At 42.3% G+C, this 26,898-nt stretch overlaps 1 protein-coding gene across 1 annotated transcript in view; it reads left to right on the top strand.

Moving 5' to 3' along the window:
- Positions 1 to 146: 146 nt before the first annotated feature.
- Positions 147 to 26,898, top strand: part of trit1 (tRNA isopentenyltransferase 1) — a 40,177-nt gene continuing 13,425 nt past the window's right edge. Inside the window, exons 1-8 of the mRNA XM_015013291.2 lie at positions 147 to 2,138; positions 14,378 to 14,518; positions 15,977 to 16,075; positions 16,296 to 16,453; positions 19,414 to 19,550; positions 20,672 to 20,783; positions 24,586 to 24,698; positions 24,797 to 24,874. Of these exons, the coding sequence (XP_014868777.2) occupies positions 1,980 to 2,138; positions 14,378 to 14,518; positions 15,977 to 16,075; positions 16,296 to 16,453; positions 19,414 to 19,550; positions 20,672 to 20,783; positions 24,586 to 24,698; positions 24,797 to 24,874 (997 nt within the window). The 5' untranslated portion in view covers positions 147 to 1,979. The remainder of the gene's footprint in view (positions 2,139 to 14,377; positions 14,519 to 15,976; positions 16,076 to 16,295; positions 16,454 to 19,413; positions 19,551 to 20,671; positions 20,784 to 24,585; positions 24,699 to 24,796; positions 24,875 to 26,898) is intronic.

Genomic DNA, 26,898 nt, shown 5'->3' with positions numbered 1-26,898 from the left:
TTTTGTTTTTCCTTTTCATTGCTGAGCTTAATAGTTGGATTATGTTTCTGTCTGGAGTTTCCTTGTACAAGTCAAACAAAATAAGTTTTCTATTATATTTTTCTACAAGTTTGTGTTTTGGCAAGAGCTGATTAATATTTTTGTATTTAATGCAAATTCAGCTATTACTTAAAATGGCTGTGTGTTTTCTGCTTTCTGATAGTGATTTGGTATTCTGAAATGAACAGGATGGGAACCCAGGAGGATCTGTTGTATGGTTTCTGTTTTAGTATCCAGAGGTTTCAGGAAAAGCATTGGACCACAGACAAAAATAATCAGGTCTTAGGAACCTGATTATCATTTTCTGTTAATCAGTTTCTGTTAACCTGATAATCAGGTTCTTAGACCAAATAGATTGGGACCACTCACCTTGAAAGTCTTCAGACCAAGTGACATCCGATGGTCACATCATCACACCAAACAAACTCACCTAATGCCCTTTTGGTCATCTGACAAAATATACTTTGTCCAATCACCTGCAAACCAAACTGACTTTTGACGAACCTTCAAACAACTTCAAGACAAGATGGCTTCAGGTCAAACTAAGTGACGGCAAAGGAAATTGTCCTAGAACCAACCCTCCACCTTTAGCAAACTTGCATTAATTTGGGTGATCTTGAGTTTTGAGGAATCAAAATCAATGCTTCTTGACTTTTTCTAGAGAGACTGAAAAACACTGAACTCTCATTTTCACCATGTATGTAGGCTCTTGCAAGGTAGGTGTAGAGAAAGCTGTGACTTTCCGATAATGTTTTCAGTTCCCTCAGTTCTACATTGACAGAAAAAAAAACTTCCCCAAGTGGAATCATAACTCAGGATTTGGTGCAACAACTGGGAAGACCATTTTTTTGTCTTAGTATCTCATGAGCCAGTGTGGTAAATAAAAATAAAATCATGTTTTCACATCAGTTTCCATGGCCTAACTGATTGTCTGGTTTCTATGTTGGATCGCTAAGGTTGCATTCTGAGCTGGATTAGGGAGATATTTCCCACATTAGGGTTGCTCTAGTTCAGTGTTTCTCAACATTTCCCTTCTGCCACACACCTGAATTGTATCTCTGGGTGATTAACAGGCTTCTGCAGTACTTGATGGTCATGCAATCATTTGAATCAGCTGTTCTGGAATAGAGGCTCATCTAAAACATGCAGAGCAGGGGAGCGCTGAGGACCCGGGTTGAGAAACACTGCTCTAGTTAAATGGTTGAGAATCTGGAAGCAAAATTCTTTGTAGTTTAAATTAGCAGAAAATAAAAAGGAAAAGAATGAGAAGAAAGCAAAAATAAAAGTTAAGAATTGCACTGCTACAAAACCAATCAGGGAGCACAGTCCTTTGTGTATTGTTACTGTCTTTGTATGTGATGAAATCAGGCATTAGATAAAAAAATATAAATAAAAATCAATACCGAAAGATTAAAAGCCAAGCGTTTGAATTTGTGTGCCTGATTCAGTGACTGGCTGTTATCTATTAGCGTTTTTTATGTTCAGCTCCATCTCCCGATCCACTTTTGTTTTCCAGCAGTCTCCAAAGCAACCTCCAAGCATCTTTTGCCATGGCAACAAGCGTCAGACCTTATCACTGTAGCAGCAGCAGCATCGATAGTTTCCATAGAAACCACGCCAGCTGTGCCGAAAATGTCCCCGAAAAGCACTGTAAACAAACACGCGCTAATCCTTCCTCGAGGCGGTGAACATCCTGTTACTTCAAACTAGAAAAAAAAACCTGTCACAAATCCAACAGTGGAGTGTAACCGACTGAAATGTCAAAAATGATAATAAACAGATAACACTGAATAATGAAATGTAAAACACGCCGGCAGCCGCGAATAATCGCCAATTAACCAGTGTCACCATAGCAACGGCAACCCAGCTGTCTCGTAAACCATATCCCGCTTCTGCGCACGCGCGAGGGTGTCAGCTGGGCAGCGGGAGGAAACGGCATCATGGCGGCCTCCACTCTGAGCGTGCAGTGCGTCTTACGGAGAGCGATGGCCCCGTCTTTAGTCGTGATCCTGGGAGCTACCGGTACCGGGAAGTCCAAGCTGGCAATCGAGATTGGAAAGCGGCTTCAGGGAGAAATAATCAGCGCCGACTCCATGCAGGTAAGAGGATTCGCTTTGTAATGACGGTGACCAGCAGCCCACCACGCTGTAAGCTGCATTCTGGTAGCTGTAGCTCATTCCGACAACGTTTTGTAAAGAGTTAAATGCAGATCCGAAAGCATGAGTTTCTTCGATAAATAATTCCTGGAGGACTGTGGTTAAAACTATTATGAGTCAGACTGTTTTCTGTCAGAACTTTCTGTGTTGGACTCTGCAGTGACCTGACATAAAACTAGTGCTCAAGAGAAGGCGATCAGATCAGTGACTAAAACGTTCAACCTCGTTTAAAACATGTTCTCTGTAATGCATGAATATGGGCAGGATCGAGCTATATCTGTAAACCTGAATAGTGTGCTTAAAGTTATCCTGCAATCCTAATTTAAATAGACTAGCAGTGACATCATCTACAGTGTCTTGCAAAAGTATTCATACCACTTACCCAGAAATCAGAGTATGTGTGTTGCAAGAAACAATAGAAATCTTGATATACATGTTGACTGTAAAGTATGGAAAGGGAAAGCCCTAACGTAACCCCTCCATCACTTTACATGACAGGACTGAGATTTTATCCTGATAATGTGAGGTTGGTTTTGGGTTGTTGTTTATTTTGTCCAGATCTGATAGTTTTCATTATGCCCTCACATTTCCTCAAGTTCCCCCAGGACTCTTTATTTTGTTTGTTAGCTAATAATCCCTCCAGGACAGATTATCCAACGTCTTGTTGGGTTGGAGGGACAAGAAGATCATATTGCAAAACAAACTTCTTACAAAAATATGAAAACTGTTACTGGGCAGAAAGTAATTTTGGACAATGACAGTTAAAATTGTCTATGTTTCCCCCTCGGGATGCAGAATTTACAGGCAACTACACATTGATATCAGCCCCATAAGTAGAATTAATAAGTATAAATAACATTTATTTCCATGTTGTCGTTTGTGTTTTGGAAGTGTGTTGGGAATGTGATGGTGATTGTGGTGTCAACTGTGTAGTCTTTTTTTTTTCCAATTTCAAAAGGGTAGGAAAAATATTTTAACAGTAAATATCAATTATTGGGCATAACAGCAATATTAACATTGGATATTGTTATTGGGACAATTTTTTTTATTGCTGCATCTTGCTACTGACCTTGGACTTCTTTTGGAAAAATGATTAAACACATAAGATAAGAACATACACCAGATTGAGTTGTACAAGTGTGGACTGACTTGCGTTGAATATTACCAGAATATGAATTAGAATCGACGGTTATATTTTGAATCGAATTGAATCTTTAAGAATTTGACAACTCCTGTCTGGAAACCTTGAGCTTCAGGGATTCAGGAATCTCTTGAGTGTCTTCAAATGATTCAGAAATGCAGAATCATTACTGTCTCTGGAAAAATGAGCAGAAGAAAGCTGTTGTTAAGGAAGACTAAAGGAAACGTGCTGATGGCAGCATCAGGCTGTGGGGAGAGAGAAGCAGGTCAGAGTTCGCAGGTTGAAGATTTGAGGTCAAGGTTCACCTTCCAACAACCCTACATTGTTCTGGTGGAAGACGACGCAACAGTGTAATCAACCAGTCCAATCAAAGTCAGGTCAATAAAGGCTTTGATGCCAACTCTACTATAAATACAGGACATGTGGAGCGTGACAATGTAAATAATTTGTGTTAGAATGGCCCAGTCAAAGGCCAGAGGTCAGTTGATTTGGAAATTTAATTTATGCATTCATGAAATCACTGTGCATGTCACCCCCGACAACAAGCAGGGAAATGGATAGACTGTGTGAACTTATTTCGTTGTCTTGTGATTCTCATGGATCCTGACTTTTTCCAGGTGGTTCGTTAAATTTTTAGGTAAACTTTGTAGTGAAAAACAAACATGTTTAATCTTTGTAACTAAACATTAACTATTCCAGTCAAACAGGGATGTGTGGGAAAATAAATGAAAGCCAAAATTATGTCATCACCTCTGATGGCCATCATCTATCTCTCTCTCTCTCTCTCTCTCTTTCTCTCTCTCTCTCTCTCTCTATCTCTTTCTCTCTTGTTCTTTTGGGGGGGATTCTCAGACTCTGTTGCTACAGCAACCCGAGGCCATGCACACAAAAGAAAAGGTTGGCGCAAAGTCCAGTTCTTCACACCTGCGACTGTCCAGAGGTTGCTTCTCCCGAGTGCAGCGTTCAACTAATCACATCTTCCATCCCAGTCCTCTTACCTCAGCAACAACACACCTCCCCTCCCCTTCCCTCAACTCTGCATGCATTGTCCTTGAAAGCCCGTGTCCCTGTGGGGCGTACCTCCTCCTGCAGTCACCTGGTGATGGGCAAACTGGGTTACACTAATAACATCTCAGCCCAGAATATCTCTCCACATTCGGTGGAGAAACAGTGGCCTAGTTACGACGAGGCAGCCACAATCTTCACAATCCGCGGCCTTGTCGCGCTCCTCCTCTCTTGTTGGTGTGAGCATCGGTGCCAGAAAGCGGGAGAGACATGCCGACACGGAGAGACGGCCTATGTGAGAATGGGTCTGTGTGTAGGTTCGAGCCGGACCGTGTTGTCTTTGGGATAGGAAACAGTCTGGTCTTGTTTGGGAGAAAGCAACATTATGCTGAGCTGGTGCACATTCAGCGCCGTGCTACGCCGGCCCAGCAACTGCTAGTGAATGGATACACTGTGGCCACTGGGAAGTGCCTATTGTCCCATGGAGAATTGGTTCCCACACTCCCTAACACTCCTATTGTATTACCGTCACCCCCTCCTGCCTCTGCCCCAATCCCTCAACCCACAGTTCATTGGACATGCAGGAGGGATGTTATTCACTCATTAAATGAACATGCTATCTGTGGCACACACACAAGTGTCTTGCTTGTACTGTTCTTGAAGGAGGCACTGCCAAGTAGCGTGAGTCTGAGGTTCCCAAACTGGGATCCAAGGATCAGCAGGGGGTCCTTAGACTAACACTATGGATTAGGAATAACTGATTTCAGCTTATTAATTAGATATTTTAAGGGCAAAATACACTGAAAATATATCCCTGCTGTTTTCTTTTATCTTAAATCGCAGTGGCAGCACCTGGTTGGCGGTTCTACAGGGCTCAACACACGGGAGGCAACGTCGCTCCATAGTTATTGATTTCCTACAGGACTTTCATGATAAGGCAACAATCATTTACCGTCCTCCAACCAAGCGACCAGCGAAACTTGTGCATGTAAAATTTTGAGCTCGTAGACGTGCATGTGACACAGCACAAAAAGGGTGAAAAATGTTAGACTTTTCTCTGTGTCATCAGTATCATGTCCCAGTTACTGGGAAAATAGAAAATGTTTCAACCTTCTTGTGTCGCGTCACAAGCGTGCACATCTACGCGTACAAGCTCCAAATTTCACATGCACAAATTTCGTTGGTCGCTCTTCTGGAAAAGGACAAGCAATGGTCGCCTCACTGTGCAAAGTTATGTAGGAAATGAGTAAAGAAGGAGCGAAGTCGCCTCCCGTGTGTCCAACCCTGTATGCTGTGATCCCCTCCTAATCTGTCCCTCTCAGAACTTTATTGTTTCTGGTGAAATGTATGACAAAAATAGACCTTCAAGGAGCAACATTGTTGGCTTTTTCTTACCATCGTTTGGCGAGAGGCGGGGTACGCCATGGATGTCTCCGTAGTTCATCCCAGGACGCACTGGATGATCCACACAGCATCTCACTTCTAAGTTAATTTCTAGTGACCAATTAATCTGATATTCCGATTTTTGGACTACAGAAGAAAGCCAGAGGAATGTAGCGCATTTATTGTGCAAAAAGAAAAAAGTCTCCATCCAATATAAAGAAGTGTATTTGTGTTCCCTATTTAATTGGTAAAATCAGGTTCATGAGATCCTGTGTCCTGAGACGAGACACTGATGTATCACAGCGTCGCTTGCAGACAGCACTTTACAAGGTGTTGTTTGCGACGAGAAGCGGTTGACATGGAGGGTGACAGCGAAGAAGGAAGGCTGAGCGACTCATGTGAGCAGCGCTCAGACTGAAATATTTCATCCGTGCAGTTTGAAGTGCTGGTAATCATTTTACGAGCTGCAGGTTCTGCCGCAGTGCAATCTGTCAGCTGCTCCCTCGTTTTCCACAAGTCAGTGATGATGCTTTTAGTCGTTATGGCGCATCATCACATCATCAAGTGTCACATCGTTCTTTGCATGTGCGACACAAGACCTACAAGGAGCAGTTTAGCTCCCCTACGCATTCCAGGAGATCTTTAAGAGATTTAAACTGCTTGTAATACCCAGCACAGAAACGTGTTTGCTCAGAATTTAGTCTTGGTGCATTTCTCATTGGACGTCAAACAAATTGTACGGATGTACTTCTCGTAGCCGTCTTCCGAATCAGTCTGAGGAAAGTTGAACAAAAAGTAGAAAGTTTGAGGCGACTCTTTCCGCTTCTTTGTTTGTCATTGTCGTGCTGCACCATCCAGTTCTTGCTTCAGTTTTCTTCCTGTTTACAAATGGTCCACCAGTTTCCTCCAGGTCGGTGGAATTCATGGTGGATTTTGTGTTGGAGAACTTTTCAGGTCCTCCTTCAGCAAAGTGTTCCCAGTGCGTTGGTCTTCCACCTCCTTTTCCTGGATGGCTCTATTTGGTCCTCTGTTCTGGTGTCCAAATAATTCAATGTCAATCTAAATCTGCCACAAATGTTATCTATCAAGTCTGTCCTTCATGTTTTTGTTAGAGAGGGAAGCGCTAAGGACGTCATATTGATTCTACTTGGTTCGTCGAATGATCATTAAAATTTAATGGAAAACAGTTTCTTCCCTGGCAGTCTGAAATTACTAATACAAAGGTACTTTAATACTTTCCCTCTCTAGAACAATGCGTTGGAGTGAGAAGCTTGTATAAGTTTAGTGTTCTTCAGCATAAAGCTGTAGAAACCCTCTGTAAGTAAGCAATTGTTAAAGAGGCTGTATCTGTTTTAAAAAAATGGTGTGGGTTAGAGTCTTGGAAACAACTTATTCAAATTGTATCCAGTCTGGATAAGGTGGGACTCGACGTTCTGAGCTGGTACCCAATAAACTGGAGGGACAGACCAAATGTCTCCAGAGATGAAAGCGATTCCTTTAGACGATCTCCACTGCAGCAGTGAGGGAATTTTTATTCCTCCATGAGCTTTGTTTTCCTTTAATGTGTTACAACCGCGACCAGTGGAGCCTTTACCACCTCCCTGCGGCTGCGCTAGTTTATGTTATTTGCTTGAAACCAGTTAACGCACAAGTGGGATTTGCATTTCCTTCTTTGTTTCTTTTTCCTTTTCTTTTTCTCCTTCTGAACATTGCTTCAGATTTGCTTTGCAAGTGAATGGAAACCCGGCTATTGTCTCCGGCAGATAGATTGTTGCACTGCAGGGAGTGAAAAGGAAACTGGGACTTTTTTGCAAATGGTGGGAGGGATGGCTGTTGGCTGTTTGGGTGGAGGGAGGAGATGAGGGGTGTTGGGGTCATAATGAAGGGCCATCTGATGCCCTGGGGGGCGGAGGGCGATTTTTACAGGTCATGCACATGCATGCGTCGTTGCTTTGGTTTGCCTTGTGCTTGGAAGTATTGGTGGCTGTTGACCTTTCGCTTTATGCACGTCTGAATGAAGGCACCACCCGTTTGCTCTTCAGGACGACATGAGCGGTGAGAGGGAAGTGGACTGGTCAGACTTATTCGGTTTCTGCCGAACGGGACGGAAAGCAGCAGGGAAGCTGTCAAGTGTCGTCTTGGCACTTACAGTTCCGTAAAAGTGCAGCAAACGAGGCTCCTACATGGCAGACACCTCGAGATAAGGTTAGTTTTCCATCACAGTTTCAGAACATGAGGTGGTTTTGCCGTTCTGCCAAAACCATCGGCTTATCCTTGTGTGAAAGCCGTTGAATAACTGCAGCTATGTGTCAGATATCCCACTAATTTGCCCCACAGGCGTCCCTTCCTCCTCTGCTCCTTCTCCTTGTGCATGTTTATTTCTCTCTCTCTCCACGTTGCCGTCTCTCTGGCTGTCTGCTGTGGCTGTGACCTGTCTGGGCTTTGACGTATCTGTTTGCATCGCATCTGAGGCGACGCTGCCTCCCACATCCAGCATATACGACGCGCCGCTTTACGTCCTCCAAGCCGGAGTAGGACTGCGCCAGAAACGCCAGCTGACGAACCAAACATGTTCAACGTGTTCGCGGGTTTGAGTGTGAATTACCGTCTGCGGGGCGGGGCGATTCTGGTCGGTACTGTGAGGCGGAAAAGGAGGATGGCAGGGTGAAGGATGAGGAGGAAGAAAGGAAGGAAGAAGAAGGAAGAGAGGAGGGTGATGGGAATACGGCATGAATGATTTATTAGTCTGGCATTACTGGGCCATTCCCCACAGAGAGACAGAGCAAGAGGAAGATGGAGAGATAAATTGATGAAGGATGGTGCCTTGAAGGGGAAAAATAGAAACTGTATGAAGAGAGAAAAAGAGGAAGATGGTGATTTATCTGTGAGTGTAACTCAGGAAGAGACTCAGAGAGAAGGTTGAAAACAAACTGCCTGGGGTCAAAGCGGGGAGGCATTCCACCATCCGCAATCTGTACAAACCGAGTCAGAGTGACCGGTTGAGTCAAAGCAGAGAGGATGGAGGCTTTATCATGGCTAACTTATTATTCGTCTAAGCTATGTATTGATGAATTAATGTGTTTTGTCCTATACGTCATTTTCTACTTTTGCCATATCTGGTTACTTCACTCCGAATTTTCTACGGGACTAAAACTGCGTTTAATGCCCATATCTAAAGTACATCTTACCTGCCTGAAAAACTAAATCTCACAGGATCTGAAAAATCCTGTATTTTCAGATTTTCATTGAATCAAAATTAAAACCCGTGTTTTAGTTCAGAGGAGATCTGGAGGAGAAGAAGTGACGCTGGACACCATTTGGGTTTTGGGGCAAACTGGACGTTCAGTTTCTCACGGGCAGTGGGGACAATATTGTGTGAAGGTAAAGAAAGAAAAAATTATGTATGTTACACGCACTTGTGCGTGTAACTTACATAATGTTTTTGTTATTTATTTTTTGTTACCATAATTTTTTTATTTGTTGAAGACTTGTAAGACTACAACAAATAACACGGCGCTAAAATCACATGAGGACATTACTGTTTAGTGGAGGAAAGATGACTGCTTCAGAGAGGTGCAGATTTTTACGTTCATACACGTTTTACTTGTTTTGTATTTTTTTATAAGCCCGACTGCTCCAATATGTTGAGTTGTGAAGGAGAAAGAACGCTTGGAGGTCAACGATTGGTTGGTTACAAGGTTTACAATCGAGACACAATGCCGTTCAACATCCACACGCTTTTATATTCCAACACGGTATTTAAAAGTAGCTCAACCTCTCTGTCTGTCCACATAAATGCATCTCTTGACGCCATGTTTAATTCCAAACAGGAAGTTGTTTGAAGGATTGTGATTGGCTGATGTAGGTTTCAGCTTTGCCCTGCAGTGCCCCCTACGGGTTTGACATGTTTAAAACAACACTAAGCAGTGTGATTCAGCGGGATGGGCGTTTTTCTTAAACCAATCAGGTGTGGACGAGATTATATTATAGAAACTAATACAAAGATGATGATATTAAAAGTAGCTCTGTATGTACACAAACCATAATAACAAATAAGCTTCCTAAATAATTCTTAGTTAAAATGTATCCTTGTCATGAGTAACATTTCCACCCGGCTAACAGTCAGATGGGCTCCAGTCCATTTCTTTTCTTGCCTTTGCCCTGACTGTATCTTAGCTTTTGCCTGAATGAGCGCTTGTTCTCTGCACCCCGTTCATTTATCCTCCCTCTATTCTGTTTCTCTCTCTCTCTCCATTCTGCCTTGCCCCTTCCTCGTTTATGTGGCAGAGGAACAGCTGTCTCGTGCGGGGCGTAAGGTTGGCCAGTCCGCTGGACTGCAGGCTCAAACACTGAGCTCATTGTCTCACACACACACACACACACACACACACGCACACACACACACACACTCCCGTTAAGCCACACGGTCACATCCATTCACATTCATTTCACAGTATGACGGTAGGAAGAGAAACCCCTGAAACCTCTGCTTCCTCTCTCCCCCATTATCTGGGTTTTTATGAGATTAGGAATCGGAGACGTTTGAGGTGATGAGCTCAGACTGCGAAACATTTCCTGAGGGATTCTCTTTTCTGCTTCTTCGAAAGAGTCACGGGTTGTTTCACTCCTTCGCTGCCTTGACGTAGCTTCCCAGTGCAGAGCCTTGGAAAAGCATTCGGAGCCTTTGAACTTTTGTCCCACTTCAACCACAAATCAAATGACTAGGTCATGCTAGCACATGAATGTCAGGGTTTCCCCCAGTGTATTATAAGCCTGGCTGGCCACCAGGCTTTACTTGAGCCCCCACCAGGCTTAGCATTGCTTATTTATTTAAATCTTTATAAAATGTTTGCATTTTTAACACTTTATAGCTGGTGTTCAGGTATTAATCTTCAATCTTTCAATAACACATAAATATCAAGTGATATTTTCAAATTTCCTGTCAACTTTTAATATTTTTCAACTCAAAAACACGACGGGCCGCTGGATGAATGACTGCCCTGCCACCCAAATGTTTTGTTCATTTATCTTGGATGTTTAAAATGTTTTCCATTTCCAGCTTAAAATTTTTGTCACTGTGTTTGCATTATTATTATTCCATTAGCATTATATTACGAATATAATCAAAAGGGGTTTCAAAGCCACAGTTTTATCATTTATCGCAATAACCTTATCGCCCAGAGAAAACTTATCATGACAAATGTTCTTATGAGATGTTCAAAGCTTGTTTTGATTGGGTTTTTTCCTCTCTGACTTATTCGCCCTGTTGTCTTTGTTTTCTTCTGCTTTTTATAGAAACTCCTCTGAGGTCTCTACATGACAAAATGTTTTAAAAAAGGAGAAATGTTCCATGGGTGTGAAAACTTTAGCTAAATTGTTCTGTTCTCTAAAAGGAAAAACTCCTGACGGCATCTTGCAGATTATTCCAAAACTGCTTTGTGGATTTATTTTTTTCTTTTTTTAAATCGTCGGACGGTGTGAAATATGAGCGCTGCCCGCTGGATGTAAATGATCAACTCGCCACCGATCGATTCTTTTCCTGTCCGTTTGTTAAAATGTCGATAACCATATTCCGTGTCGTTGCTCCGGCTCAGCTGACGGCGAGGGGAAAATGATGAGCATCGTTTCACATATTTACTTAGCGGGCTGCGAAGAAGTTATGCGCCTGTCTTAATTTATGAATTTGTGAAGGCATTTTCTTTTCGTCTCCTCCAGACGACGTGTAAACACCATTAGCTTTGCTGGCTCTCGTCTTTGATTTCTTTATGACTCTGAGCTCCAACGTTGCAGCAATTTGTAGCTCATTTCCACCGCCTCGACTTGAAGTCTTAATTTCTCTCTCATTTTCTCTCATTTGCTGCCCTCGCTCAGAGCTTTTTTTTTCTTTTCCCGCCTCTCCATGTTTTCCAGTTGAGTGAATCTTTTTGTACGTTGAACTTACATCACCTGCGTTTTCACTTGTCTTCTTCATCTTGGAGGAATTAATGAGCGGATGCTTCTGCATCTATTTGATGTACATTAAAGCCATTAAAAACAGAGAACCTTCTGTCTGTCTCTCTTTATTTGTCTTTCTTTTCTTCCTTTCCTTCTCACTTTCCATCTTTTTTGTGCTTCTTTCTTGTAGTCTTTCATTTTTTCTTTCTTTCATTCTTGCACTGTTTGTTTTGTTGGAATTTATTTATCTTTTGTTAAATTTGGAGTTCATTTGTCTAAAGTTTCTTTTGTATTTGGTGCCGGTTACAGAATATCAGAGCTACTAAGTAGAAATTGTAAAATGTTTTGATAGGACAAGTACAATTTTCCATTTCTACTTGTAGATAAAAAAATATAAATAATGTTGTAGGGGAAAAAGCTGACACAATGCTCATTTTGATGGTTAAAAACAGTAAAAATTGAATTGCCAGTTGACTTTTAACTCTCTGTGTATGTAAATGTTTCTCAACATATCAAATTCTATTTTTTAAATGTACATTCACTAAAAAATGTGTGTTGTTAAAATAAAAAAATCTCAATTTTTCTTCAAAATACACAGATCCCCAGATTTCACATGCGGTGTGCTGTTTAAACTTTACGTCCCTGTGTGGGTTTCCATATAATATCATTCAGCCATAGATCATCCATTCATCGGCCGTGCATAATTTATCACCCTGGGGTTCCTTCGCCCTCTCCTGCTCCTTTCTTTTTGGCGTGCTGCAAAGCTGAGACACATTTGGTCTAGTACAGTGTTTCTCAGCCCTGGTCCTCCATGTTTTAGGTATTTCCCTTCTGCCACACACCTGAATTGTATCTCTGGGTGATTAACAGGCTTCTGCAGTACTTGATGGTCATACAATCATTTGAATCAGCTGTTCTGGAATAGAGGCACATCTAAAACATGCAGAGCAGGGGAGCGCTGAGGACCAGGGTTGAGAAACACTGGTCTAGTACATTATAAACCCCCTACCTCCCGTCCCCGTCCCCATCCCCTTTTTATCACCAAGGATGTGATCAGTCACACTCACTGGTTCACCCAGGCCTGTTTCCTGGAGTGTGTCGTATTGTTGACCTGCTATAGAGCATTTAGAGCAACAAACATGGTCAATGTGTCAAAATGTGAAGGAATTGCAACAAATCTCAACTTCAGGTTGTAACCAAACTGAGTTGAGTTTAATGGCTGAGCTTTAGCGTTGTTAGCGGCTAGCAGTTAGCCAGTTGTGGTGTGTCCAAAGTGTTTAATTTCTTTTGTTGTGTATTGTCATGTCAGTCACTTACCTCTGAACTTGGAAGCTAACTCACTTGGAAGCTAACTCATAGCGGTCTTGTAGTGGACGTACAGTGGACTCATGTTTATGACTAGCGCTTCAGGGTTAGCGCAGCTAACTGTTTAGCTTGTGGTGCCCACAACTGTAAACGGACAAACCTGTACGCTAAGGCAGCATAAATAATTTCCTTTTTGTTTCTAAATGAGTCTCTAAAGGAAAAACGTCCACCTGTAACTCTATCAAAGTGTTTCAGAGGACAAAGTGCTGACAGCAGCTTCGCTGCTCTTCGTGAGGCAGACGCCTCCAGAAATATTCTGGCTTTTTCAAATGGCTAAATCTCACGGGACCTCTTGTTGCACATCTGTATGTAATTGTTTCTGTTTGTATTTGGATAGAAATAACGTTAATTAAATCCACCCAACTCTTTCTAAATCATAACTTAATAATTTAGCATAAAACTGTTTGAACTTTAATTCAACAGGTAGTGTTTTTATAACCCTCTGTTTTTCTCCTTTTGAACAATTTTATACAGAACCTATATTAAAAATAATATAATTTTAAAATATGATTAAAAAAACATTCAACTGTGCTTTTTATTTTTGTCATTACCCACCAAACTGAATGTGCTGTGACCAAAATGACTTTCTTGTCCAGGTGATTGGTGTCTCCTACTTTAAAACCCCCAGAGCAGGGGAACGTGAGCGCAGGACTTCCCAGCAGACGGTGTTCTGCATCTGTTCAAACTCCAGACACCGTGTGTGAAATGAAAATCCCAACTGGGCGCTGCTTGTCACCTAGCTATCACATTCCCTCAGACGGGTTCCTCACTCACCGATGGAAACTGGAGAGAGCATGTGGACCATTGTTGAATGTAGACTGCAAGCCCAAAATTATGTGCACCCCGGGTATATTTAGACAGTAATTGATTAATGGAGAGGGATTAAGTTATTTTCAGCATGACATTTTTTGATACAATGTAAATAAAACAGAATATATTTTCGAATTTTGGCACAGATGCCTGTCGGAAATCCTATCGGAAACAAACTTCTTGGTTGGATGAAGCAATTTTGAAATCTAAACCTGCAAAAAAGCACAAAGTAGCTGCATTTAATCATATTTATTGATACACCGTTATTCAACAAACAGAGAAAATACTAAAACTAATGATCCCGATAATACAAGGCAGTTTCAGTTTTATTTTAAACATCATTAATTGGAATTTGTGATGACAACGATAAATCAAGATATTATCCTGGTAAGAAATTTATCGCGATAAATGATAAACGATACGATCAATGCCCGACCCCGAACATTGTCTAAAGGAACAGAACTGGAATCAGACCATAAAGCAAAATAGAGAGTCAGACCATCTACTCCGTATTTTATTATCTACTCATTTCTGTCCCTTGCAGGTGTACAAGGGTCTGGACATAATCACAAATAAGGTGACTGCCGAGGAGCGCGCCCAGTGCGCACACCACATGTTGGACTTTGTGGACCCGTTGGTGCGGACCTACACGGTGGTGGACTTCAGGAACAAAGCACTGGAGCTCATATCCTAAACTCTGCAAATTCAATAACCAAGAAAATGTTTTGTTTTGTTTTTTTTCTTCCACCTGATTCCACGCCACGCTATCAACCCGCCACACAGCAGATTATTTGGCGGGAAACTTGGCAGGTCTAACGTACTAATTGGCTGGAACGCAGCAGCTCTGTTGACGCTGTGTCCTGATTCTTGCCTCTTGCAGATGTTTTCCTGGAAGAACGCAAAGCAGGAGATCACTAGAGTTGATATTTATAGCGGAGCGCGTCTGCGGTGTGTCTTGACAAACACGCACGCTAACAGGCGCCGGCTCTGGCCGGTCACGCCCCGCAGACGCCGGCCACATCACACAGATGTGCAGAGAGGAGGCGATAACTAGAAAGAGAGAGGGAGAGGGAGGTATTAATAGATCGGCACACACACACATGCTTGTCTCCCGTTTTTTATTCCTACACACACACTTTGAGGGGATGCGGGAGCTCCAAGAATAGGATCGGTGCAGCAGGAACCTGCTGGTGGCAAAGAGGAAGAGCTGAATACAGATTAGGAGGAAAAGGAGAGAAACGGGGAGTCAGTGTGACTTTAAGTTTAAGGACACAGGATCTGATGTCGCATCCTTTCCCTCCCCCCCCACCACTAAACACGCCACTCGCATAAACCCCTCCCCCTGTGGCTTCTCATCCTCTTGATTTCTGCTGCTTGTCAATAACCTTCCTCCGCTCTTCTTCGCAGAGAGGCAGGCCTGTAAGTGGACAACAGGCGAGTGATGATGCCTGATGGGCTTTTATCTGGTTTGAGGGGTTATTTGATTAGCCCACAGTAAGAGGCGGGGGAGGAGGAGGCTTAGGATGAAAGAAGATGCGACAGAGGAAATAAGGTGTGGCGCTTCTGTCTGTGACACCAAACATATCACGTCCTCCAGTTTCTCTGCTTCTGCTGCTGCTCATTCGTTTGAATTGAAGTGAGTATTCAAAGTCAAGAATCATGAGATGATAGTCAAACACAAACATCAATTATCTCTCTTTATAGGGATGCACCGACTCTTTTCTAGCCGTTCATGGATGTTTAAAAAGTCTTTTCTAACAAGTCCGATTTTGGCCGATACCAATTTATTTGACTGAAAGTTGCTAAGTTATACCAACAAAGTTGCTAAGTTGGCAACAATCGGCCGATTATCGTTAACTGCTTGCATTCAGATGTGTGCAGGTCGGATAATGGGGCAGTAGCTGATTTTCAGACTTTTGCTGCAAAAGATGGCCAATCGCATCTCACATGAATATGAGGACATTAATTGTTGCACCCCTAAGCTAGTGGGTAGTTTTACCCAATAAGTTGCCAACACTCCCTTTAACTTCCTTTAACTTACTTCAGTAACTAAAATTTATACAAAGGGTGGAATTTTTAATTTTTTTCAACAAAACGCAACGCATCCTCAGAGGTTTCGACATCCTCCTTAACGCACTCCAACGTCGATGACATGCACAGCAGAAACAAGCTGCCCATCGTTGTTGGAGGAACAAACTATTACATCGAGTCTCTGCTGTGGAAAGTCCTGCTGGACACGGGGGTGAGCGAGTTTATGAGTTATCATCCTCCTCACTTCTCTTCATGTTAAGTCAAAGGTTTAGATTTGGTGATGGACAATGTAACGTCTAGTTAGCTTATGTTTGGAATCGTTTTTTTATTATGCTAATGATGCCATACTTTGTGGTTTTTGTACATTCGGCTAAATCTGAGTTAAAAAGTCTTGAATAATTGAAGATATGTGACGCGAACGTGCCTCGCAGCAGGAGAATGAGGACTCAGGGGACGGAGCAGACGGAGGCCAAAGCAGGAAGATGGAGCTGGAGAAACTGGGAGGAGAGGAGCTGCATAAAAGGCTGGCTGAGGTGGACCCCAAAATGGCCTCCATGCTGCACCCAAATGACAAGCGCAAGGTAGCCAGGTGAGGCAGCTGGTCATGTCATCAGCTCCATATGTCACGGTTTAAATGTTGTCTTTTATTAACAATGTGTGGTCATATTGTTGGTGCTCTGTTGGGTTGTTAATTGGCTTCGAGTTGGTTTTGATCCAGTCATATTCTGTTGAATATGGGAGTCACAGCGGCCCAAAGTCGGATCGGAGCCAAAATAAATGGGATGTAATGCAAAGCTTTAACAAATAATGTACGATCAGACTAAATCGTGTGAGACGATTAAAAAGTCTTATGATTGTTTTTCTCCATATTTCATGAAAATATTGGAGGAACGAGAAAAATGGACCATGATTTTTTTTTTTCTTTTGGTCAATCCTAGTTTGTGTTTTTTTCTGAGGTCTGACCTGCTGGTTCAGTTTTTAACCAATTTTTATGTTTTTTAGTTTAGTTTAGTTGTAGGTTATTATACATAAGAGTAAAATTTGTTTAGTATTCCATAATTGAGGTTATTGTTTGGAATCCTAATTAAAAATAATGACAATCTTATTATCTCTATTTCTACGATGAAAGCATGTGTAAAAATATTACGTTCCTGTATTTGGCCTGGATCAGATCCCATCAAGGAAAAATGAACAGATACCAATCCCAGTTCGATAGATCCATGCATCTTTTGGAAATGCCAAACTATAAATAAAAATAAACTAATACACTTTGGTTTACGTGTATGGGCAAGAAACGGATTGTTTGAATTGAATGTAGTTGGGGACGAAATGATGATTGCTAATACAGTTTCCTTAGCTAGTCCTTTATCATTTAGTAAACACAGCAAAATAGTGCTACTATGAGCAAAGCATAGCATATAATGAGACATATAATGGGTTGGGAATGTGTGAAAACATACTCCATGATATGGTAGTTATTTCTCTGTATTTTTAGCAGCTGTGCTAGATGCTAGCTTAAGCTAGTAGGTTAGATGCTAACAAAAGCGCACGTGTACAAAAGTGTTAGCTTAGTGCTATGTTCTTATTTTTCAATAAGCTATTCTGATATAAAAATTTCACAGCATGACGTTTTCTTTAACTTTAATCGACATTAGAAACAAAGAGGTACATCTTCAGCATTGTACAAGTAAAAACAAACTTAATCTGCATTGTGAAAGAAGTTGGTCTTTATAACCTAACAGTAATTGGTAGTAAATTTTAATATAATTTCTGCTAACCGTGGTGTTATACATGAATCTTTGCTGCTGTTTTAGTCAGAGGTAAATCTAGTCGAATAGCTTCTTGTTTATTCAGAGACTATTTTCCATTATGACGGAGTTAAACAATATCCTGTTTTGACTTGGTGTGCCGTGTCTGCAGCCCCAAACTCATAATCCATAACTTATAGCAAAAGCTGACGGATTGCTTTATTACATCTGGAAGCTACTTCTTTTTTCATTACAAAGCATAAAGTTGTTGCCGCTGAAAGCCATCGGCGCAACGGGGAAATAACAGGAATCATATACTTGCTAGAAGAAAAACAAAGTAGTTAGAAATAATTCAGCTACACAGTAAAAGGAGTTAATTAAACTCACATTTGCGAGTAATATCTTGCAGTTTGGTGGGATATTTTTAGGCGACACATGTTTTGAGGTAAAGCAGCACAGTAATTAGAACTGTTTTTCTGAATCACCTAATGCTGCAGATTCATATTTGTAATTCATAAAATTAGGTCTCTAACATAGCAGATATTCCCTTCATTCACAATATCCCCACCAGAGAAAGAGAGAGGGAGACAAAACGGGTTTTACTAATAAGGGGTTTTACTCTGGAAATTGGTGAATATAGTGACAAAGTCATTAAGTTTTAATCAGTGACTATATAGGGACCCAATATGAAGGTCATAAGCAGAAACATGACCCTGAATTTACAGTTGGATCTACTTTTTCCAGAGGAGTGACATCATCAGCAAATGTGTTTTTTGTCTTTCAAAAGCAGTGACTTGTTTTTGTTTTCATTTTTTGCAAAAAAGTTAACTTGTCTTATCAGGCAAGTTTTTTTTTTTTTTTTTCTACATTTGCAGCTGAAACCAGATATTTAAACGCACTATATAGAATGAGAAGTAACAGTTTTATTGCTGCCTGTCGTACATTTAATCAGACTAAGCTTTTCCTGTTTTAAGCTAGTTAGGATTAAAAAAAAGAAGTTTTTTGGGGGGGTTTTGGTAATTTTTAAAGTTTATCTTGGAATATTACAGACATTATTCACCATTTGAAAGCAAAAATGTTTTTAAAAAAAAATGTAACATTTATTTATACAGGTTATCCCATTGAGATCCATCTTCTCATGTACAAGAGAAACCAGTTTGGAAGAAACAAAACAGAAAAACCTGCACAAATCATTTTCCCTTTGCTTCACACCAGGCTGGTCTTTGTTTTTTCATATTGTAGCTTGAATTATACCATTTGTTCCCTGGACCAGCTCTGCTTCCCGTTAGGTTTTTTTCTCTGGGTTTAGCCTGAAGAGAGGCCCTCTCCTCCTGACAGCTGCACGCTGGTTTCCTCTCTTCAGCGCAGCTTGATGGGTAGCAGCAGGAGCAGCGGTGTTTTATGTGAGCAGGTTAGGTTACCCTGTTCTTTATTCAGACTGGAGCTGACAGGCGTCATCTTTTCCTCCCAGCCTCGGTGTCCAGCCGGGCGTAACTAAAAAAGATGCGCTTTGCATTCAGATTCGTTTCTTTGTGGGATCTTGTTATTTATCTCTTCACGCGTCCTTGGGGAGCGTTACCCAGCAGTCGTCGTCGTCAGCGTTCACAACAAGTTAACCCGCGTGATTAATTAGTGTCTCAGAAAAGGGAGCTGGGGGTTTTAATTTGCAGCGGATTTAGTGGATGAGTGGGCGGTTAACTCAACTAATCTCGGTTTTACCCGGAGAGACTTTGGATGCGGGGAAAAGGAATCTGACTTCACAGAGTGAGAGCGTACCCTCTTTCCCTGCTTTTGTTTGCAGAAGTCTTCAGATTCACAACGACACGGGTGTTCCTCACAGCCGCTGGCTGGAGGAGCAGAGGCAGGGCGGCAACGGCCTCGGAGGGCCCCTGAGGTTCCCCGACCCCTGCATCTTCTGGCTGCACGCAGACATGGAGGGTGAGGACGGCAGAATCATCTTCTTCTATGTCATTTCCTTTAATTTTTAGCATGTTCCAAGCTCAAATTTTATAGAAGAATTATAACTATATATTCATATATTTTAAATTCTGAATTAAAAATCTTAAAAGTGTGGCGTGCATTTTCTTTGACCCCTTTTACTCTGAGTGAAGAGAAGAAAGCCATCGTTGAATCAGCGCTATAAGAAGTATGGAAGTTAAACTTTTTGGCCAATGTGTAAAATGCTACACAAGCTAACGCTACATTAGCCTGAACATGTTAACACCTGTTGGAAATGTGAAGTTGGCAGCATCATGCTGAGGTGGATGGAGCTAAATTCAGGGCCATCCTGGAAGAAAATCTGTCACAAGATGCCAAAAACTTAAGACTGGGATGAAATTTCACTTTCCAGCAGGATCAGAACCCTAAAGAGCTCCAGTCGAATGGTTTAGCACACAGCAAGTTTAATATGCTAGAGTGGCCTAGTCAAAGTCTAAATCTATTTGAGAATCTGTAGCAAAATTAAGGAATTGATGTTCAGACATTCCACATCCAATCTGACTAAGTTTGAGCCATTTCCTTGAGAAAAATCCTGTCTTTTAGATACAAAGTATTTCATTAGCTTTAAGAATGCACCAATTGATAAATTGGGCCCGATTTCCGATATCTTGAGAGATTGGGGATCTGCCGATATTTGCATGAGAAACCGATTTTATCCACTGATCTTATCGGCGACTGTCCGCTTTTTCTCAACTGTGAGAGAGGATTGATTAACAGACTTACACAGCTAACAATCATCAACCACTCTTGCTAGCTTAGCTGACTTTATCGCAACTTCTCCAACAAAATAATTGGCATCGATAGAGTTTCAGCTCTAATTAAAACAATAACTGGTTCTACGAAGTCTTCACTTGAGGGGGCCAAAGACAAATGCACACCACACTTTTCAGTTAATGATGAATACATTTCCCTGCTTGAAGAGTTTACTCTGACGCATAAAGTCCCAACAAGATGCGTAGAATTTTGAGATTGGCAACATGTGGGACGAAAACATTTGCAAGGCACCATATTCGTAGACATGAGGACAAACAAACAAGTATTGGACCTGGTTTGTCTTTTAGCTCTGGACCAGCGCTTGGATGCCCGTGTAGATGAGATGCTGGCTACAGGCCTGTTGGACGAACTCCAGGATTTCCATCTCCGATACAACCGACAGAAAGTCCAGGACGACAGGTGAGGAGTTCATTAATGCAACTCAATTTTTTGTCGCCCATATTGAGACTTAGTTGCGTGTTCCCTTCCTCAGTTACGCTCAACATGAAGCCTAGAGATGTGGGTAAAGCTTATAATCCAGAGGATTTTAAGTTTCTTAAAAAGCGCTCCGCTCTCAGCCAAAGGAGACTCTGACGACATCAGGAAAAAACAATTTCTCCGACGTCTCCTGCTGGAACCATAAAAGGCTCTCTCTCTACATCGTTCCTCAGCACTCCCCCAAAACCTATAAACACACTTTGAGAGGAAAGTTGCCAGTGTGTTGCTTTAGCACCCACTGGGAACGTTGCTTCTGCTTTACCTCAAACAGAAGCAACGTGTTTGAGATACGGGTTGGTTTTGTGGGATTTCTTTGCTTCATAAACTAAAAACTCCTACCATCAGACCTCCAGCGTCTGCTGAAGAACTGATTTACTGATGCTGCTAAGCGAGTGAGAGGAATCGGATGAGTACGGCTTTATTTCCCCATGCGCCCCATCTGATTCGGAGATTGCCGCTCTCGATTCCTCTGCGTAACCAGGGCGATGGGAGGGAAGTGGCCTCTGCCAAGCGACAGTCCTGTTATTTATCTCCCCCATCGTAGTCTGACGGGCCACTCTTGCTGCGCGCTGTCGGCTCCCAGTGACCTGCAGACCTATTTAGAGACGGCCCAGACGGCCGCGAGCCCCGTTGACGAGTCCCTCTCTCTCTGTGTCAAGTTGCTACCTATCAAGAAGATCTTTGATCAGACTTTATTCCCTAAAGGAATGTGTTCTCCGATTGAAGATCCGATCTTCCCACAGATTTGGAGGCTGTGATGTTGTTTATTCAGGGGCGTCAGAGTAAAGAGGACGGCGTATCTCTTGTATGTTCTTCAAAGCAAGCAAGTGACCTTCGGAGTCGACTCGTAGGCAGCTCCCTCTGACTGCTCCCAAGGCTGCCACTGTTGATCAGTCATCATCCGTGTGAGGCGTGACTAAACTATGAAAGGTCGCAAGACGCCGTCTGGATTCATCGGGATTGTCTCACTTTCTCGCCGGCTTTCCAGCATCCTTCAGATGTTCGGTGCAGCGTTCGGTTTGGCGTCAATGACGGAACGCCTTCCTTTTTTCCTTCTGATAAGGAAGGAACTCAAGATGTTCCCTTGAGGCCTAGTGCAATCACTTGGCTTTCGTTGTCTCATGTCAGTGAAGGGCCAATTTAATTTTCTACATTTCTTTGTTTTGGTAAGAGGACAGTAGTAACAGAAGAAGAATCCCGGCGATCGTCCTTGAATTTCAAAGTTGGAGGCACGACGGAAAACGTCTGGATTGACTTTCCCGCTCTCCAGAAATTGATCCAGGAAGGGTTATTTTTATTTCTAGCTGCAAGCTTTTCCTGTCCGTCTGGTACCCTTCCACCTTGACGTTTCTGAGTTCCGCTTTCTTTTTTTAGAGTCGCGCACATTAGATTTACATGTCCGATTTCGAATCTCCAGTTTTTGTAAGGAAGACATATATATTTTCCCTGGCCTTTCTGCCCTGAGCAGTCATTAATTATTTATATTAGGAGCAGAGGAGCTGTCAGACTGTGTGGGTGGAGTAGAGCGCCATGAAACAGGGTCATATTGAGGTTTATAAAAAACCTTGCTGCTAGATTAAATGATTTAATTTTTTAGCTATCTCTTGCATCTTTTGTTAGCGATTAGCATGGCTAGCATAACTAAAACAGCAGTCTCCGTGGTCAATTCCAAAAAAATGTAGACTCATAGCAGACTGAGGTTAAAAACTCAAAAGGATACATAGAGCACTTTGCTGCAACATATAAACCTTTCTGTTATCTGCTGAAAGTCTTGCTCTCTCTCGTTCTTTTGCAGCTTCAGTAAAGATTCAGTATCTGGAATCTTTAAGTAGATTCCAGATACTTCCACCACACTGATTCCTAAATTACCGTCTGCAGTAAAGCGGTGTTCTGGTTAGCCTGTTAGCGCTTAGCATCACGCAGTCACACATCAGAAAACGTTAGTTTTGTTTGTTCTGTGTGAAGTTTGGTCACGCCCCTCTGTGGGCTTCAGTAATAACTTCATCTCTGTGATACATAAAGCAGTAGAGTGTGTGAGAAATGGTGTTACTGAGAGTCGGATGCCGAGGATGCTGCTGGTTTCTCTCTCCTGTGCCCCCCGTTCCCTCTTCATCGCATCCCACCTTCTGCTCCTAGTCATCCTTTGCCTTCCCGGCAATCTGATCATCCGTTCACTTTCCGCCCCATTCACGTCTTGCTCTGCCCCTCTCTCTCTCTCTGTCTCTCTCTCTCTCTCTCTCTCTCTCCTACCTTCCCTTGCTGGTTGATGTGACCAGACATCAAGGTCAGATCTCTCCTTCCTTCATTCCCTCTTTTCTCTTCCTCCCTCATTTCCTGTCTTCTGGATCTTGTTCTCCAGTTTCTACCTCTTCCCGTCTGGCCAGTTTTATTTTTTCCTTCTTCTCCTTGTTCCTCTTCCGAGTGTGTGGATTTACGGATCGGGTACCTGAGACGCAACACTTTTTTTTTCTTTTTCTTTTTAGCAATAATAGTTGATTGAAAATGGCGCTTTTCTTTTCACTACTCCAGTTTGACGCTTCAGTCCAATAAAAACCTACAAACACAAAAAGCGACTTGTAATGAATCTGGGAGCATGTATTTATCCGTTTCTTTAATAAAGAAAAACTTGCTCATATACTTTGATGTTAGATATTAAACTAAACTACAATATGTTTACTGCAGCAGCAGTAGAAAGGTAGTAGAGCAAACCCACCAACCATGAATGTTAGCTCTGCTAACGCTAAAGCACTGTACTAACACAATATTTGACAGAAGCTAATGCTAAAGCGCTAACTTCAGCTCAGCTCCGCTGCCTGTGTTTTACTTTGTTTGTTTGAGATGAAGTTACTGGGAAAAACAAAAAAGAGAAAATGAGAGAAGAGGAAGCGGAACTTCAAAGTAAAAGCATGAATATAAGCGTCCAGCTACTTTCATAACTCAATGATCAAAACTTGAACACAGATGTCAAACTTTATTCGATTGAAAGTTTACAACACATTCAAGTAAGTTAGCTCCTTTAGAAGTTACCTGGAAAAACAGTTCAGGGGAAGCTAAGTGTGCTAAACATTTTCAAAATTAGCAATAGCGCTAAGTGGAAATTAGCTCCATTATTAGCTCATTAGCATAACTACGTCCACCAACTGGGTGTTATAGTATTATGAACATATTTTAATATCTGTACTGCTGTATAGAAAATGTAAAACAAGAATATTATCTCATTATCTAAGAGCAACTGCCACTTCTTTCAGCATCTTGCGGCTTGTGCTCAAGGTAAAATAACTTGGGTTGAACATGTTATCCACCTAATTTCCAACTCCTAGAGTGAAATTTCTGATTTTCAATTCTTTTGAGAACTTTTTACCAGACTTATGAGCTGCTACAAACTTCCCTCTGGATTCCTCAGATCTCATCACAACCAATTTCTACTTTTCTGCTCAGCATTTAGTTTCTGTAAACAAGCTGTGTATTTATTGCTGGGAGAGTAGCCTGCTGAGTTTTACCACCTGTGGGTCCTCATGTCGTCTACGTTCAGATGATTTTTTTTTTGTGTTTGTTTGTTTTGCCAGTCACTCTATTTCTGGAAGGGTTTTTACATCTGCATGTGGGGCTGGAAGGAGAGATGGAGGGGAAGGAAAATGAGATCTGAATCACCGGCGCCATAAATGTCACGTCAAACGAGGAAAGTTTACATATCGACGGGTCGTGTTTCCTCTGCTCCCCGCAGCCAAGACTATCAACACGGGATTTTCCAGTCGATCGGCTTTAAGGAGTTCCACGACTACCTGACGGCTCCGGAGAGCAGCAGCCAGCAGGAGAGAGACAAGCTGAGAGACAAAGGTCAGAGAAATACCTGACTTCACACTCGCTAGGTTTGTGGTCTGGTTGACCGTTCTCTGTTTCTGCTTCATCTTTTCCCTCTTTCAACTCGTCCTCAGGCGTAGAAGCTTTGAAGATCGCCACAAAGCGCTATGCCCGCAAACAGAATAAGTGGGTCCGTAACCGTTTCCTCAAACGTAAGTTTCTGTCTACCAGCTTGTGCATTGAGTAGAGTGTGTGTGTGTTTTCTCCTCCACAGCCGAGAATCTTAATGATCAGTCTCTGTTTCACAAACTGAGTTTCAGGCTCCTTATTAAACGCCTAAAGAGTCTCTGTGAGACTGTTTTATTGTGAAAATGCGTGTTTGTTTCTGGCTCTCCTTTTCATACAGAGATGCTTGTAAAAGTATTCCTGTGGCTTCACGTTTTCTTCTATTTTTTTTTCCCACATTAGAACCACAAACTGGTTCAAAACCCACTGCAAATTGAAACTCATTTGTCACGACTACAAACCAATAGGGATGCACCGATTCCAGTTTTCTGACTGATATTTAGAAAAATTTACCTGCCAATTTTGACATTGGTCAATTCAGTTTTTTTTTTTTTTTTTTTTTTTTTTTTTTGTGTGTTTGCTTTTGTTTTAGTCAGAAAAGCTGTAAAATATAGCGACAAAAGTCAAACAGTGGTCTGACTGCTGTGCACCTGCGGTGGGTGGAAAGAAGTTCTTGCTCGTCCGCCATGTTTTTCCTGTCCGCGTAGTTTCAGATTCATGTAGAGGAACGTGGTTGCTGAAATGATGGAATATGACTTCGTGGACGCATCAAACATAATCCAACCTATCGTCTTGCACTTCGTAATTGTGGCTTTTTATAGAAGAGTAGCAGGAAGAAAGGAGTGACGTGTTGGGAGGACTGGGCTGTCTGGTCAGATGAGACAAAAACTGAACCATTTTGACGTCCGTTTATCATGCTGTGTGTGCCGATAAGCTGACACCGGACACGTTGGAACATGTTGGGTGAATGCATCATGCTAGCTAGCATGGCCGCCAGTGACTGCGGACAAAACGTTTTCCTGTGAAGGTTAAATGTTTCTCCACCATTGGCACATTTAGCAGCGCGTTTGCTGGGTTGATTGGCAGCGCTAAGCTCCTCCTCCTGCCTCTGATTGGTTGTTTTTGACAGGGAGTGGTGGACTTCTTCAGACGGCAATAGCAGATGTGGAAGAAATGAATGTTTTCACGGATTATCTGTTTCATAAACTGTCACGACACAGTGACAGTGTTACCAAATGTAATAAAAATTATTTTCTAAATTTCTAAAATTTACGTACTGCAGCTTTAAAGTAAGAATAGTGTATAAAAGTATGAGAAAGGGGAGCATGACTAAATAAGTTTATACTTCTGCCTGCCTCCTTTTCAAATAAATAGTAATCAAAAAGGTATACTATGAACATTTTAGAATAAGTAAACTAATTTTGTAGCAGCCTCTTCTACACAGTTTTCAGACGGGGAAGGATGACGGTACGACAGGAAGTTTTAGGTGAGATGAGGTGGACAGATTTGACTTTATGCAGATGGAGATTCTGTGTCGTAGAATAATGCTCCACCATCCATCCTCTCCGCACACCTGCAGCTCAGAAACTTTAGCTGCGCTCTCCCAGTTCTTGTCCTCCGCTGCCCCCCTGTTCTCCGCAGCGCTTGGGCGCTGGCCCAGATTAGCCGTCGCAGCACGATGGACGCATGCCCACAAACGCTGGCGAGTTCTCATTCCGGTCGCGGCTCGTTTCACCTCCGACTGCGTGTTTCCAAACATCCAGAAGGCGGCCGTGTCCCAGCCAGCGGCGTGGCCTTTAGTAACCCCGCCTCCTAATCCTGTTAACCCCAAGTGGCTTAAAGGCCACAGCCGGGTCCTAAACCTCCACACCCCCTCTTTGTGACCGACCGACCGCCCACCGCCTGCCTGCCTGCGCCGCACGCACCATATGGCCTTGTGTGTGTGTGTGTGTGTGCGTGTGTGTGTGTGTGTGCGTGCGTGCGCACACCTAGCTGTGTTACCGCTGCTTCACACACGCTTTAATCCGTCTGGAGTTGTCTGACTTTTGCACAGGCGTTTGTTTTCTAGAGTGTTTGTGCCTCGCTTCGGAGGAATCATGTTGACGCTGCATGAAGCTTTTTACCGATCCTGGAAGGCTGGATTTAGCGGTGCTTTATGTGACATATTTAG

The sequence above is a fragment of the Poecilia mexicana genome, unplaced genomic scaffold (genome assembly GCF_051168715.1).
Source record: "Poecilia mexicana isolate PSO_F unplaced genomic scaffold, ASM5116871v1 scaffold_11, whole genome shotgun sequence".
NCBI classification, from domain to species: domain Eukaryota; kingdom Metazoa; phylum Chordata; class Actinopteri; order Cyprinodontiformes; family Poeciliidae; genus Poecilia; species Poecilia mexicana.
Note: the sequence above shows the minus strand (reverse complement) of the source record. Positions and strands in the feature narration are given on the sequence as shown.